This window comes from Labeo rohita, chromosome 23 (assembly GCF_022985175.1).
Source record: "Labeo rohita strain BAU-BD-2019 chromosome 23, IGBB_LRoh.1.0, whole genome shotgun sequence".
Taxonomy (NCBI): domain Eukaryota; kingdom Metazoa; phylum Chordata; class Actinopteri; order Cypriniformes; family Cyprinidae; genus Labeo; species Labeo rohita.
The window spans coordinates 31,321,055-31,337,390 of record NC_066891.1 but is presented as its reverse complement, the minus strand read 5'-3'; the positions used below and the strand labels follow the sequence as shown (position 1 = coordinate 31,337,390).

The 16,336-nt window shown below is 34.4% G+C and overlaps 1 protein-coding gene across 2 annotated transcripts; it reads right to left on the bottom strand.

Annotated features, from left to right (window-relative positions):
* Positions 1–1,455: 1,455 nt before the first annotated feature.
* zgc:113278 (Translocating chain-associated membrane protein 1-like 1-like) lies at positions 1,456–16,285 on the bottom strand. 2 transcript variants are annotated; one of them, XM_051096599.1, is made up of 11 exons: positions 16,011–16,281; positions 14,950–15,016; positions 14,034–14,158; positions 12,497–12,613; positions 12,356–12,414; positions 10,783–10,867; positions 10,618–10,688; positions 8,318–8,422; positions 8,017–8,160; positions 6,869–7,026; positions 1,456–4,863 (listed from the first exon to the last, which is right to left on the bottom strand). In XM_051096599.1, the coding sequence occupies exons 1-11, from the start codon at positions 16,128–16,130 to the stop codon at positions 4,790–4,792; spliced, it is 1,125 nt and encodes a 374-aa protein (XP_050952556.1). In that variant the 5' UTR covers positions 16,131–16,281; the 3' UTR covers positions 1,456–4,789. The 2 variants fall into 2 exon arrangements, with proteins under 2 accessions (XP_050952556.1, XP_050952557.1); XM_051096600.1 differs by lacking the exons at positions 1,456–4,863; positions 6,869–7,026 and adding an exon at positions 7,083–7,705 and having other exon boundaries at positions 16,011–16,285.
* Positions 16,286–16,336: the final 51 nt, after the last annotated feature.

Genomic DNA, 16,336 nt, shown 5'->3' with positions numbered 1-16,336 from the left:
ATATATTTTTTAAATCATCTGCTTTTTTATATAATAATTTGGTAACACTTCACAGTACGGTTCATTAGTTAACATTAGTTAACTACATTACTTAACAAGAACTGAGAATGAACAATACTTCTACAGCATTTATTAATCTTAGTTAATATCAGCATTTGCTAATGCATTATTAAAATCACAAGTTGTTTGTTAACATTAGTTAATGTATTGTAAACTAAAATGACAACAATAAACAACTATTTTTATTAACTAACATTAACAAAGATTAATAACAGTGTAATATGTATTGTTCATTGTTTGTTCATGTTAGCTAATACATTAATGTTAACAAATGACACCTTATTGTAATTATTTTAATTAATTTATGTGCTATTATTATTAAAGAGGATGAGCTATTATTATTTAAAAATTAACATCAACACTGTAAAAGTATATATATATATATATATATATATATATATAAATAATATTATAGCATTTTAAGACATTTGAGATCTCATTTTAGATGAAAAAAAAATTAACCATTTTATAATTCTGTACAAAACTGCAAAAAAAATTAAAATTGCACTGGAAACTATAAACTGTTTTGGATTACTGAATCACTTCATAAGTTATTACTTTGAGTTTGCTCATTAATTATAGGGTCCCCACTGAGAGTAAGGACAGATTAACATTTAGAATATATAAACATTGTTATATATAATTTTACATACACTTTATTTTCGTATTTCATACTTTTTAAACCATATAAGATTTCTTTTTATTTATACAAATATATGACATCACAAGACAAGTGTACGTCTATGAATATACTGTGCTCAGTGTGTGTGCAGGGATCACTGAATTGTTACATCATTCAGTAATATTCCTACAGTTGTCAGTGTTTAAAAAAATAATAATAAAATGCATAAATGACTCTGAGATATCTTTTATGACTCAAGAGTAAGGAACAAAAAATACTGTATGTACCTTTATTTTTTTTCCTAACATCTGTTCTCTGTGAATATACACCTATCATATATATCATTTATCTGCCTTATAAATCATCTACTATCATTTGTTAAAGAATGATCCACATTATTGTTTTTTTTCCCCAAACAAACTTATTGTGAAAGGTTTTAAGTTTTGAACTTCAATATACAAGACATTAAAACAGCTGAACTTTCACATGGTTGTTTCATGCAGTGAGTGCTGCAATCTGCCAATCTGTAAGAACAAATGCAAAATGACTATTCATTTCCAGTATTATAAATTCTTGCTGATGTAAAGATGCATCGTTGTGCACTCACAAGACGACAATCGTTGCATACTGCTTCTTGAGTTATTTTAGGCAACAGAATGCAGTCTCCCACAGAAGTGTGATCTAGAGGTGTGTGGAAATCCAGCAGTACAGTCACAAGTGTATTACAGGCCTACACCGGGTCAGAATGAACAAAATACATGCTCACACTAGGGTTAAGCAAAAGATTTAATCAAAGGACTAACATACAAAAAGCATCACACAGACTTGCATAAATACATATATTAATAACATTTTATATAAAAAAAAAACAATATATCTCAACACACAGGCAAGCATTAGAAAAGTAACAGTGCTTGTACTATGTAAAGCATGGTGGAAAATAATTTAGGTTCTGTGTATCTGATATTCCAGAAGGCTTTGGTGCATCTTTTAATTTGACATACCAGAATAATGATGATGATGATGATGATGGCTGATCACTGCAAATAATAGTGTAAAAACATTTGTGAATTACATTTTTTTCCCATTTACATTTATATACACAAAATGAAAACAATTACGCCACATCAAAAACACCACAGTTATCCGTTAGAGTCTCTTACGTGACACAACAATGGGAGGGTGTGATGTTTATTCTCATTGTCACTTACTTTGTGTTTTTATCCACCAGAATCCCACTACTCAAAAACAAAACAATGAAGACTTATCATACAGATTACAGACTTTAACTTGTTCATACCCTAAATTAAAAACACAAAACAAAAAACAGCAACAAATCAGGAAAGCGGCAGTAACGTTTAAATCTTCTCACAATATTTATAGTCACCAAAAGTATTTATCATTTGCAGTCCCACTGAAATGGTAGAAAGCTTCTCCCACACAGTATAAAAATAATAAACCCATAAAGCAGTAAAATATTTATATGCTCTAAATAATGTTCATCTCTCAACAGTTCAACGCTATAAAAATAGTTTAAAAATCTGACAATTATTCAGTAGTGAATTACTCTATATAATCATTTTCCTTTCCTGTTTAGTTTGCCAAACATTAGATAGCAAACAAAACTAAACTAAACAGAAAACAAAACAAAACGAAGGTTTCCTCTTAACAAATCCTAAATGACATGAGGCTACTTTGAAATGGGGGTTAATCAGAGGTTTGGGGAAAAAACAAAACAAAAAACAAAACCAAAAAAAAAAAAAAAAAACCAGTATAATTTGTGTAAACGTGGGAGATTTTAGCATTTATCAAACCTAATTACTCCTCCGTTCAGTCCTCAGACACAACATCTGTTAGAGAAGAACCAGCACCAACTTGAATTTCAAGAATTAGCTTTGCATTGCAAACAAAGCTTAAGTTTTTTTTTTTTTTTTTTTTTTTTTATTTTTTTGACATATCCGTACAGGTGTATACGGAGGCATCGGTGTTATTTCAACACATTTTATTAATCGTCACTTTCAGCAATTACAGATCGTAGTTTTAAAACCCTGAATTGAAAATGTCCTCCGAATGTAATGAGAGTCACTAAGACTCTGCTTTGAATCTGGGCTCTTTCACAAATGTACCAAACTAAAGCAAACTGATTCGGATCGACCCAGTTCTGCAGCCAGATTTAGGCACCTGACCTACAAACTGCACCGAGAACCAAGTATGTACAGAAACCAATGTAACTGGGAAAGAGCAGCGAGTCCCTTTTACATATTTTGGCAACTAGTACACAGCACAGCGTGTGTATATGAATCTGTATAATCTGACAGCGTATGTTTAAAGACAGGGTTCATATAATAAATGAAATAGACTGGCAGTTTGTGTCTTGCTTTTTAAAAAAGTAAAAAACTGCTTAACAGACCGCCACTTTTGATACATACGGTTTTATTTCTGCTAACAGGCATCAAATGTTTCAGTGAGGCAATTCTCAGATCGCAACATGCACACGTTCACGCCATTTCAATGAGGAAAAACAATATCGAACTCTCTCATCACGGTAATAAACACATAACACAGACGCAAAGAGAACTCAACAGTGCTCAAACCGAGAAAGAACGCAACTTCTACTGTCGTTAGCTTAAGGACACTTAAAGAATCGTATGGTATCATATAAACTACACACCGCTGCGGCGACGTCCATGCTGGCAGACGCGGTCAAGCACAGCTATCAGGTGATACATAACAGAGAGCAGATCACTCAAATGTAAGGAAAAAAGGCCACAAAGTGTTGAAAACGTGATGTTCCAACACTTTTCACACGAGAACAGAGATTCAGGGCTTTATAAACGTCTCACAGCAAACACTCAGGAGGAAGTTCACCGGAAAACTCTTTCCTACGCTCAAAACCTCTCAGATTTGTCGTTAATTTGAAACAAAAGGCTGGCTTTCATTGCATTCAAGATAAAATCCACACTTACACAATGTCACAGTAAAATCTTTAAGAAGCTCCAAGGATGAGTGAAACTAAAAGCGATATCACCATTGACACGTGTATTATGGATTATATCGATAACCATAAGGTAGCCATGATAAGCACCAAGGCACCAAACGTGGCCAGTTAGGCTCTTTAGAAGTCCTGGGTAGGTATGTGAACTCTTCTGCAAAAAAGGCATATCAATCCTTAAAGAAATACATCATCCAAGCCTGCAGGGGGAGCTGTCTGTCCATAAAACTGTCCATAAAAAAAAAAAGAAAAACTCCACACAAGGCATTCAGTTGCAACCAAAAACCAAAACAGCACCCTCAAACTAGCTATCAGCATCATCCAAGCCTTCAGATGGCCCTCTCACAAACAGCTCAACTTCAAACATTGTCGCTGCAAAAACATTATTAAAATGATTCTCCTCAAACGACATTCACACACAAACGGGACGCTAAAATCAGTTCTTCCTGCTCTCAGTATCAAAATGTACAATTACACAGCTAAGGTCATTTAAAAGCTACGTCAGAACGACAGAGTTGTGTAGCAGTCCTTCGCCACCTCTGCCTCTTTATATTGGAGTTTCTCACTGAGCTTCATAGTAGCGTACAGGACTGAGGGGCTAAAGGTCAACCATGAACAAAGGACACTTCTCAAAAGCTTCCGTCCACACCGAGTGTTTCATAAGAAGCGCAGAAATCGTGTTAAGTAGGGTTTAATGGTGTTGTGGGCGGGATAAATGCTTCATCTTCTGAGCGAGACAGACTTACAGAAACGTTTCTGTCGTGCAGATCCTGGACTTAGCAAACTGCACTACTCTACGAGTGAGCGAAGACGCCCGTGGATCACACAACAGTACTGCAGTGTAACATCACGTCCATCGCAAACATTCAGAAAACCTCTCAGTCTTGCTAAAAGTCACGAGCAAATGGTTATAATGATCGATTATAAATCTATAGTTCATTTTTAAGATGCAGAGAGGAAAAACAGGAGACAAAGAAAACCTGAACCATGCCGTACAACTCATTTCCTTAGTTTGTTTGTGTGGTTCTTTATCGCAGTTATCAAATCTGTTTCTTTTCTAAAGTTCAGAGTGGAAACAGAGCATCACATTTCGGGCACCTGCTCTCTCGTTCCTCTTACGAGGCTTTAGATTTTCTTGCTCTTGGTGATGTCTTGTCATCTGGTTTCATGACTCCATTGACTGAACCCCCTGTCGATGAGAAATAAAAGATAATTTTGTGAGTAGAGATTTCAGTGCCACTGTCCAAGTCTGGTGCTGAAGCAATACTGGTAGTATTTTTACAACTCAAAACAGAACGAATATTATATATGCATCAAACATTTATCTGAAATGACTTCATCCAGGTGTCTACCATTATCTTGTAGCATAAAACAGGCAATGAAAGTATATTTCATAGTCCAGATGCTTATTTTCTCAAAGGAAAATTCAGGAATATCTAAATTGCTCCCATATTTAATATCTGTTATTATGATGCAGCTGTTAAAGGTGTTCGACATTTTTCCCTGGGTTTAGCAGCCTCTGTTTCCTTCCCATTATTGTTGAGAAATAGTTTTTTTTTGCCGTTTGCCTTATTTTTGTACTTTATTTTAGTTTTTTGTTGTTATTGTAAATTTATGTGACATGTCACGTGTGACACACGTTCAATTTTGATTGAGTTTGAGTACCATATTAGTTATGGTGGTTATATATGATTATTTTGATGTGAAGTTATTTATTGTGAATTATTGTTGAACCATTGTTGTATATTTATTTATTTGTTATTTGGTTTGTCTTAATTGGTTCAGACCCATCGTTTTTTTATTTTTAGTTTTTATTTTTTTCAATTGTATTCCCATTGGTCAGAGGAAAAGTAGCCTATCCCTGTTGTTTTATTCTAATAAAGTGTTAGCTAATGGTAGCGTAGTCAATTCGGCCGGCTTGATTAATATACATTTTTACTGTTCAGGTCACAATGTTTTAAAATAGAAAAGGGAGTATTAAATAAAAATAGTTTAAAAAAACTGAATGAAAATATTTACTTTTTTATATGAATTTTCATCATTTTCAAACCTAAAATTAGCAAGTTTTTATTTTGGCGGGTTGCAGGTACACAAATGCGTGCTCTCAACTTATTTACACAGTGCATTTCTTATTTTGATCGCGCATGTGTGCCTGCGGACCACTTATGTGCACCCCTGATTACTGAACTAGCCAGCTAGAATCAACCTATATAACTTACAATTAGTTTCATTTATCTACCAGAGATAAAATGTGTGCTATATATCCTACAATTGTATGTCATGGTCCAAAATGCTGATGTTTCATGACAGTCATGTTAATTTTGCTGCTATGAGTCACTATGAACAAAACGTTTTCTGTTGTTGTTTTGAATTAATTTGACAACTAACTGGAAATGTTCAAGGAACAGGGATGATGAACAAGGATCACGATAATTTTTTTTTATATCAGTCAATATCGATAATTATCACAATAAATGTCAAATCTTTATGTCTTTCAAGTTTAAAGTCAGATTTTTGCTCCAAAGTGAAAGTTGTAGAAACCAGACCATTAATTTTCCTTAACAAAATACATATCTAAATAGAAAAATTAATTTCTGCATGTTCTAATGAGATATATCAAATCGAATCAAGAAACAGGTTTGGATTGTCTTATAATAATAATAATAATAATAATAATGAAACTTTTTTTGTCTTTTAGAAATGCACATTTGATAGTAGTTTGAGGATGCAGAGGTAAATTTTTGTTCATTATCAATCAGTAACATCTGTAAAAATTGTAGCAACCTCTGTTTTATATGGTTAAATTTATTCCCAGTTTTTTTTTTTTTAAGCATTTGTCTCCCGTAGTAGCAAGCATACATTTTAAATCATGATAAACACACAGATAATCGTACCTCAATACTATGGTAAAAATATAACTACATGGTTTTATAGGTAGCCTATTCGTATGAAAAACAGTAGTCTAAAAACATTCAGTATAAATGCACATATTCTATAGCTTAATCACAAATACATACATACTATGACTATATACCATTACTCCTGTAATAAAATTCAATGTGATTTGAAGAGTATTGTCTAATTGTGAATTGTTTACACAAAAAACAAACAAACAAACAAACAAACAAACAATAAAAATAGGGTTCCTTAAAAATGATTAAATGATACCAAAATGACTTTCAGGAAAGACTCACCCCTAGATTCCTTCTTGCTGGGTCTGCTTTTCGGGCTGACAGCTTTCTTCTTGCTGGCCTGGATTTGAGATTGTTCTCTCCACTTCTTCAGCTGGAAATTGATGAATTTCCACATCATCCAGGCCTGGGTCAGGCAGATGGCTGACAGACATGTCATCCTAAAATAAAGCCAAACATTCACAAATACTCCAATTTAGCCTCAGAATATCTCAAATTTGAGTCCTACCCTCACTGTTAGATCTTTAAAGGTATCTTGGATGGGTAAGGACTGTCTAAGTCACATCAGCTCAGATAACTCCTACACCTATTACACCTATTCTTGATATACACAACTACACTGACACCTGTCATTCAGTCTCATGGCTTTTACAACCTGCTATGCAAATGCGTGTGAGACTTGCATCCAAAAAAAAAGAAAACCCACAACCTCATAACCCCACCCAGCAGGTCAACACTAGGGATGGGTATCAGATTTACTGGTATGACTACTCTCACCAATACTGTATTCTTATAGCTTCTTGTGTTTTTATTGTCTTATTTTTTTATTTTTTGGTCACACTTGAGTTTAGGGACCAATTCGCACTATTAATTTCCTGTTAACTATGACTTTTGCCTCAATGAATTTGCTCCTAATCGTTAGTAGTTAGTAAGGTAGTTGTTAAGTTTAGGTTTGGGGTGGGTTAATGCATCTAAAATAATGTCATGCCAAATAAGGCATTAATATGTGCTTTATAAGTACCAATAAGTACCAACCAATATGCCAGTAAATAACTAGTTAATAGTGAGAATTGGTATCTAAACTTATCTTTTGTTTTGTTCTTTTAACAACAAAAAATACTGTTAAAAAAAAAACCACACACACACACACACACACACACACAAAAACATCACTTTTTGTTCATGCACTGTAGCTTGGTGCAAGAGAGATCTCTCCTCTGGACTGCATATAGAAAAAGTGCATCATATAAGCAAATATTGTGATATTACTGCATACAGTAACAGCCGGTGAGATACAATCTGCAATATAAGTGTATTGTATTAATTTCTCCAGTACCAAAAACAAAAACTGATAACACCTGACCAGCTCAACATATCACTGACCACTGGTCATGCAGATTCACACATAACATCAGGAAGATCAGACTTACCTGATGGTCAACACGTTAAAGTTTCCTTCCGCTAAAGAGAATCCCTGGTTATCTGTGCGGGACAGGCCGAAACCAAACGTCAGGACAGAGACGGTGAGCGTCAGGAGGCGCGTGATGACAAACAGCAGAGCCCACAGCGTAAACCTAAAAGACAAACACAAGCCAGGCCTCTTAACAAATGTTTGAACAATTCAAAGATCAAGTGGGAAATGAAGCAGGTGGAAATCATATAAAATTATACAAATAAATGACAAGAAATATTTATAAATAAGTGAGGGCTCAAGATAGGACATGTACGAACCCCTTCTGCTTGTTCTCATCACTGAAGTAGAAGAGGCGTGAGGCGTGGAAGAGCAGCTCTACCAGGTAATGTGGCACCAGAAGAACTAGACCCAGACGGTGGAGACTGAGAGAAGACACACAGATTCAGTCTTCAATAATTCAAACACACATGTCCACAAACTGGTTCCTTATGAATTAACCACTAATGCTGCACTCATTTACTGTGTGACAAAAGCAGAATCATATTTTCATATTCTGTACGGTGGTTAGTTCACAGAAACAACAGAAATTAAATTCTGAATTTGATTTTTTATTCTTTTACCATTAGAATCGCATTTTTATAACCTTATTAGACATATGCATCATCTTATGTCAAATTCATTAATATTACATTGAGTTAGCTTGTAAGATACATTGTTACAGTTTTGTTACAGTCATGTGTCAAACACAACTATGCAAAAAAGCATTTTGTTCGAACTTCACAGCCTATTTTTGCAATGTGTCACAGTGTGTCTGTGAAACGCTGAGGTACCATCGCAGTAGTTTTGTGTGCGTGTGAATGGCATGGCAACGTACAAAACAAAGTACCTCACGCGGGAAACAACGTAACACGTAAATGTGCGTAACCAACGTAAATCAAACAAGCTAGTATGCATAGGCCATGAAGTGTTGGTAAATTAACACATTAGCAGACCGGAGGGAATAATATGGAATTTTTTTTTGCACAAAATGAATTCAAGCACTTTCAAGGACCTGTATCTATGTATGTTTATTTTCAAAAACTTTCCAGGGCCTTGATTTTTTTTTCCAGATTCACAAACTTTCAAGGATTTTGAGGACCAGTGGGAACCCTGTAATGATATTAAAGCCTTATTTGGACGGGACTAGTTTAACAGGGGGTTGTTAGAGAAATTTGTGTTTCACAGACATACTTTGCAATTTTAATCCTGTCTGAATCTGCCACGTCTGTGTTTTTCTCACACAACTTCTGTAATAATTCCAGAGCAAATGACCTACTGTTTTTCCCGTCCGAATGCGGATGTCTGTGATTGCAACAGCATTTTTTTTACAACGTGTTTCCTTGTGTGTTTTGGCCAACGTGAACTACCGTAGATGCTCTTACCGTGTGCATTTTTGATATGTTTGCCTCCCAGCAAAAAAATTACAAATAACAATAATAAAATCAAGAGTCAGATCACGTTAACTGCTGTAATATCAGATTACTCACATTCATTTCTGCACTAATTAACGTTACATAATGTTTTAATTACATATGAACATTTATGAATATTATAAATTAAACATTGTTTTACTACAAATAAATAAAAATAAATAAAATAGTTAAACTAAAGTAACCACACATTAACCACTGTTTTGCTATACTAGCCATACAGCTTGTAATAAACACGGAGATGCTAGTCCCGTCCAAACTGATACGTGACAATCACAGACATCAGGTGATAAGAATCAAAACTCAAACAGGGTTTAGAAAACTAGTCTTGTCCGAATAGGGCTTAAGATGTCATTTTATCAAATAATATCAATAATATCAAGAAGTGCCATTTTGAAGTATTTACACATTTGTTTTATACATGACTGTTTAATACAGCTCAGAGGTGCCTTGAATGGATTCGATTAGATTGAATTGATTGAATGCTAATTGATGCTAATTAATTAGTTTTTTTTTTTTTTTAAGAAAAAAAAGTTATGCTTTAAATATAACATTAAAACTGAGCAAGTCTGTCTTAATAAGTCAAGTCACTTAATGAGTTGAGTTATTCATTGTTATTCATTGTTGAGTTGTTCAAATGGCTGAATTAATTCAGTCATTGAATCATTTATGAAACCGATTTGCTTAAAACACAGATTCATTCGGTTGCTCTGTGATGCAAAACAGTTCTATTGTGATTTCACTGGGAAATTTGTGTTGACAAAGCAAAAACAGGCAAATATTAAAATATTTTGTCTAAAACGTATCTCAAAATGTTAACTTTTATAAAACCAAAAGACCCAATTACAATCGATTGGAGTCTTGATCTTGGGGACGTCTAAATAAACAAGGCCTTGGTCTGGGTCTCATCTTGACTTTCCAGCATTCAATACGTGATTATTCGATTATTCTCATAACTTCAGAAAATTTGTAAGAATTGCACAGGTACTTAATCTAAATGGCTACACTGTCACTACACAAAGTGTCTAAGCATTTGAAATAAATGCTGAATTCATTTTTAAGAGACTTTTTTTGAACAAACAAGTTTGGGTCTTATGGCCCATCACTAATCTCATCGTAAAAGCAAATTCAAATAAGAAAACACTCACTTGAGGACATAGGCACCAGTGATGTGAAATATATAAAGGCAAATGTAGTAGAGTTGACGAGGAATATCCTCCTAAAAACAAAAAGAAACACATTTTCAACTTAATAATGTATAACAACAACCACACTGTATTAAAAACAATCATATGGCACAAACTAAGCCTCACCTTTCGTACTTTCTGAAAATACAGTTCAGGAAGAGCATGGAACCAGTAGGCAATCTGACAGATATAGAAAAACTTCACTTGGAAACTAAAAGACAGAAAGAGGGCTGTAGATTAGCATGTGAGCCTTACTAATACAAAGACAAACAGGTTACAGTTTGAGTAATTTGGCTTGGGATTTGCAGAGTTGTTCAGTGTATTTTCTTTAGTTACAATATATTAAAGATCCAATGATCAAAATTGGACAGTTATGACTGCAATATATTAAATATTTACTTAATTACAAAAGCACGGCAGATCTGCCAGACGTGTCTCTTGGCGAGTCAAGCATTAAAACAAATATTAAAGAACAAGGACAATCCTGTTCTACCACAAAACATTTGGCTGGTGAGAAGTGTATTTCTGAATAGTATAATGGAATTAATTAATCCTGAACAATTTAAAAGAAAAGGATCTTCACTTTAACAATCTGACATGGTGTTATTGAAGACTTTGACTTAACAGAAATGAACCACTAACCTTACAGGACTGGCAAGCTTCACTATTAATGTTGTACCTACTTATATTAAAGGAGAAGTCCACTTCCAAAACAAAGATTCACATTTAATCTACTCACCCCCTTGTCATCCAAGATGTTCATGTCTTTCTTTCTTTAGTCGTAAAGAAATTATGTTTTTTGAGGAAAACATTTCAGCATTTTTCTCCATATAATGGACTGATATGGTGCCCCGATTTTGAACTTCCAAAATGCAGTTTAAATGCGGCTTCAAACGAACACAAATACAGTTGTAAACGATCCCAGCCGAGGAAGAAGGGTCTAATCTAGCGTAACGACTATTTTCATAAAAATAATACAGTTTAAATATTTTATAATGCCAAATGCTCGTCTTGTCTTATTATGCCTGAACTGCTTTTTTTCTGGGTCATGACAGTTATGTCATGTTTCGACAGGGTATGTCCATCTCATGTTTTCTCTAAACATCAAAATTGCCTATATCACTGTTTTACCTTTTTTGTTAAGGGTGTTTGATCTTCTTTGCATGTTCACTTTGCAAAGACTGTGTTGGTACTTCTGCAGCGATGTAGGATGATTTTAAAATTTTCAGGCAGAGCAAGACAAGACGAGCGTTTGAGATTAAAAAGTATTTAAATGGTATTATTTTTAAGAAAATAACCGATCATTTCGCTAGATAAGACCCTTCTTCCTCGACTGGGATCGTTTACAACCGCATTTGTGATCGTTTGAAGCTGCATTTAAGCTGCATTTTGGAAGTTCAAAATCAGGGCACCATATCAGTCCATTATATGGAGAAAAATCCTGAAATGTTTCCCTCAAAAAACATAATTTCTTTACGACTGAAGAAAGAAAGACATGAACATCTTGGATGACAAGGGGGTGAGTACATTATGTGAATCTTTGTTTTGGAAGCGGGACTTCTCCTTTTAAAGGTCTGAATAAGCACTTAACAAAATGTGCTTTATTTAAGTGAGATGTGCTATTACTTTGCTTAGAGACTGGACACATTTTTTAAAAACTGTTTGCTTGAATGAATGTGCCACATGACTTCACACTCACGCCATGTGGATATGAGGATAACCTTCCCAAAGAAAAGTAGGATTTGTCACAAATTCCTCCTGTTGATTAAAGAAACAGTCAGTTAGTCTGTGTACAAATGAGGGTGGGATAAACCTGAAACATCATGTACAGATCTCTTACATTGGTGAGGATGCTGCAGCCCCAGATGAAGGAGAACAAGTAGAAGGTGGCCAGCTGTCCCGACTCATTGAACTTGCTGTGCTTTGTTTTGGACAAATGAAGCCGACGATTGATTTTCTATACAAACAGAATCCGGTTACTGCCTTGAGAGACTTTGTACATGAAGAGCAATTTCAAGTATATTTATTGATAAAACTGTCTGACACAGGCTTTAGTAGTAAGGCCTGATAAGACAAATAATAGATGACAAAAATCATAATATTTCAGTATGTTAATACATAAAGAGTTCAGATGCAAAAGCCTCTAAATCCATCTGATGTATTTCTTTAAAATGAGCGTTTCTTTCTGGCTACTTTGTTTAGGTTTCTATGTAAGTACTGGTACTTCTGATTGGGCTGAGGCTATTTTTTTTTACTGAGTTTGAAGTAAAAGTATTTGATGGACGTATACTTTGTGTCAGGAGCATTCACTCAGTATCATTACCTAATATTTGAGCGAGACGGCTTTTAGCTGGTTTTGCATCTGAACTCTTCATATGATAAAATTACAATAGAGATAACACTCTTATTCTTTGTAGTTAGTTTAGCTTGCTAAATAGTTTTATTCAGCAAGGATTAGGGCTGCACGATTATAACAAAATAATATTATAATAATATCATAATTCTCAATTATTACCTGGAAATTGTAATTGCTATTATTAATTACGGTTATCACATTGAATGATGTTTTGAATAGCTTTATACCATTGTTTAAAGCATTGCATACCACATTTTTATATATAGTTTCTTCTTTAAATATAAAAAAAACAGTAAAAATGTAAAAATTAAAACAATGAAAAAAAAAAACCCTTAACATAACCTGTAGGAAAAACACACCCCAACCCCACATCTTAAGCAAGCAGAATAATGTAAGTGACTTCTTTTTCAGTAATTGCACCTTTGAACAATTACATAATTGTTGCATCTGTAATTGTAATCATGATTAGAATTTGATTAATTGTGCAGCCCCAGCAAGGATGCATTACATTGCTCAAAAGTGACTTTTTAAACATTTCTAATGGTTAAAAAGAATGTCATATTATTGTTGTATTAATGTCATATTAATGTTATTTCACAAAAACCAACTGTTGTCAACATTGATAATAATTAAAAATGTTTTTAAGCATTAAATCAGAATATTTCAGTTTTTTCCTGCATTTTTATTCAATAAATGCAGCCTTGATGCGATTGTTAGACTGACAACATAACTTATATAAACAGTTGGAACGAAAACAGTCAAGTAGAGCTGAGCAAGAAACTGACGTGAATTTCTTAGACTTGCTATGTATGTTCATCTTCTTTAACGAGAGCAAGGACTCTGCATTGGACCTGATGTGTGATTTGAGAACGTCCCAAAGAGCCTTTTGAGCTTCAACAGAAAGGACTGTGAGCTTTTGTACAAAGGAGTTCACATGCTCAGTGTCACCAATTAACCTTTTATTAGTCATCAAGAAAAGGTGCACAATCTTAAACACTTCTTCACTTCAAACATTACTTACGTCGAGTATGTACTCTTGAATCAGGGCATGAAGAATTATGGCAATGAGCAGGTAAAAGAAGACAGTTGCGATGTCCTTGGGGCCGTATTTGTAGTAGTTGACAGGCTCAGGTTTGTCCTCTGCATCTGAACAAAACCAAAAAGTCAAAATGAAAGCCTGCTCATTTAATCTTCACATCTCTGCACATTGTGCACTCATTAGGGGTCCAAGCAGAGCAGCTCATTTAGAGACGCTTTTCACTAATTGTCTCAACGAGAGAATTTGCGAGACCTGTGATATCCTGGCATTTCATCTCATCATAACACACAATGACATTTCCGCAGCTGATGAAGCCACCTGAGTGAACGGCAAAATGTCATGAGCAAAAAAAAACCACATGCAGTTGAGTAGAATAACAATACGTATCTATAGACACTCCTCACACTCAAAAAAAATTACAATTTTTTCTACAAACACTTCAGTTATCAGTTGCCTGAAATATATCTTCTGAAGCTCTCCAAACAAAAAGATACAGCAGGTTTTGCCAAATTGTGTCTCTATGGAGTGCTATTACCAATGTAGAAAGTTAAAAGCAAAAAAATGTACATTCATTACAACAATATACAATTATATTAGTCAATACACCAAAATGGCCAGAAGCAATTCATAAATTTCAAATGTGAATGGCCACACAATATAAACATTTGTAGATGAGTGAATTTATTCTTTCTCTTATATCACTAGAATCTAAACTATTGTTTTCACAATAGACCATTTCAAAGGACAGTTGTTTAGCCACATCAATTTTATGGAAAAAACAACTGAACTCATGGAGCCTATCATTTAAAATTGGCATTTATTTCAGCATGGACCCCGATGACTGCACCTTGCAGCTGTATTTTATTTATGCATCAGTATCGAAAGATCCCGGTCGTACCCGCATCCAGGCTTTGTGTGACATTATACTGGACTGTGATGAACATGATTGCAAATTTTGCTGTCACCTGCAACACAAAAATAATAATCATATTAATACACAGAAGCATACACAAACATATTGCAAAGGAGATGCAAAAACCACAAGTTTAACAGCCCCACATCAAATACTTCCTGCTATTCTGGCACAAACTGCAACAGTATTAAAACAGATTCAGTGATTAGAATATTAAAACCCTTTATAATCTAAACGCCTTTAGATTTTATAATACAGCTTTTCCAAGCCAGTTTAAACGCAAAAATAGTCGAGACTATTTAACAGCTCATAGTTGTGTCTGTATGAGAGTCAGATGGCATCACTGTAATGAGGAAGCAAAGTCAGGGCATGTGATCAAGCGCCTTTAAACTTTCATTACTTCATTCAGCATGTTTAGTGCCGTTTAACTCAAATATTCAAATAATACTCACCTTGTTCCAGGAATTAAATGAAGGGATTGTTTTAAGAGTATACTAGTATACTATAATAGCCATGTTTTATTATGCTACATGGACACCATGGATTTAAGATTAGAAGTGGGTGTCTGTGTAGCATAATACAACAGATAGGACTAATGCATAATATTATGTGATGTTTATGTTATCATATGAGTGTAAGACTTAAGATCATTTGAAAATTACAGTAAAAAAAAAAACCTAAAATGTGATGGGTATATATACACTGTATACTTATAATTTTCAATAACCTCAAACATGAATCATATCATATGATCTGTTTAATACTGTTTAATAATAAATAATTATAAACTCAAACGTTATGATCTGGTTGATTTTAATAGTGAATAATAAACATTACGCTCATATTAATATATATTCAATAGCAACCTTAAGCATAATCATGTTATTATATGAGTTTTACACAGTAAAAACCTTAAAACATGATGGTCGTGTTATATCGTATAGATTTAGTAACGGCCAAACATCATTTCCATGTTATGTTATGAACTGAACAGAAAACAATAAGCTGAAGCGTGATGATCATGTTATGATATAGGAAATAATAACCTCAAACATGAGTCCCAGCAGAATGATCATGGCCACACACGACACCATATCCGCGTGATTCTGGATGACAAACTCGTGGCTCAGCACAGGCGGACTCTTGTTCTTCTTTCGGAACCCCATCGCTCTTCTATCACAGGGAACAGACGCTCTTGAACGGTGCAGAGACGCGCAGGTTAAGCAGATCGCAAGGAAATTCACACTAGTCAGTCATGAAACCCTACTACATTCACACCCGCTTACGATGTGTACCGGAAGCTGTGAAGCGTACTACCAAGAGCGCAGGTGTTGGAGTGAAAGTATAAAGCAAATACTTTTTAGAAAAAGCA

Bases quoted from the DNA above. Each gene is read 5' to 3' on its own strand.
- zgc:113278 (XM_051096599.1), bottom strand. From the start codon at position 16,130: ATGGGGTTCCGAAAGAAGAACAAGAGTCCGCCTGTGCTGAGCCACGAG. The intron at 12,614-14,033 runs GTAAGTAATGTT...CTGTTTGTATAG, and splicing joins TTCAAGAGTACATACTCGAC to AAAATCAATCGTCGGCTTCA. The intron at 4,864-6,868 runs GTGAGTCTTTCC...TCTCATCGACAG, and splicing joins CAGCAAGAAGGAATCTAGGG to GGGGTTCAGTCAATGGAGTC.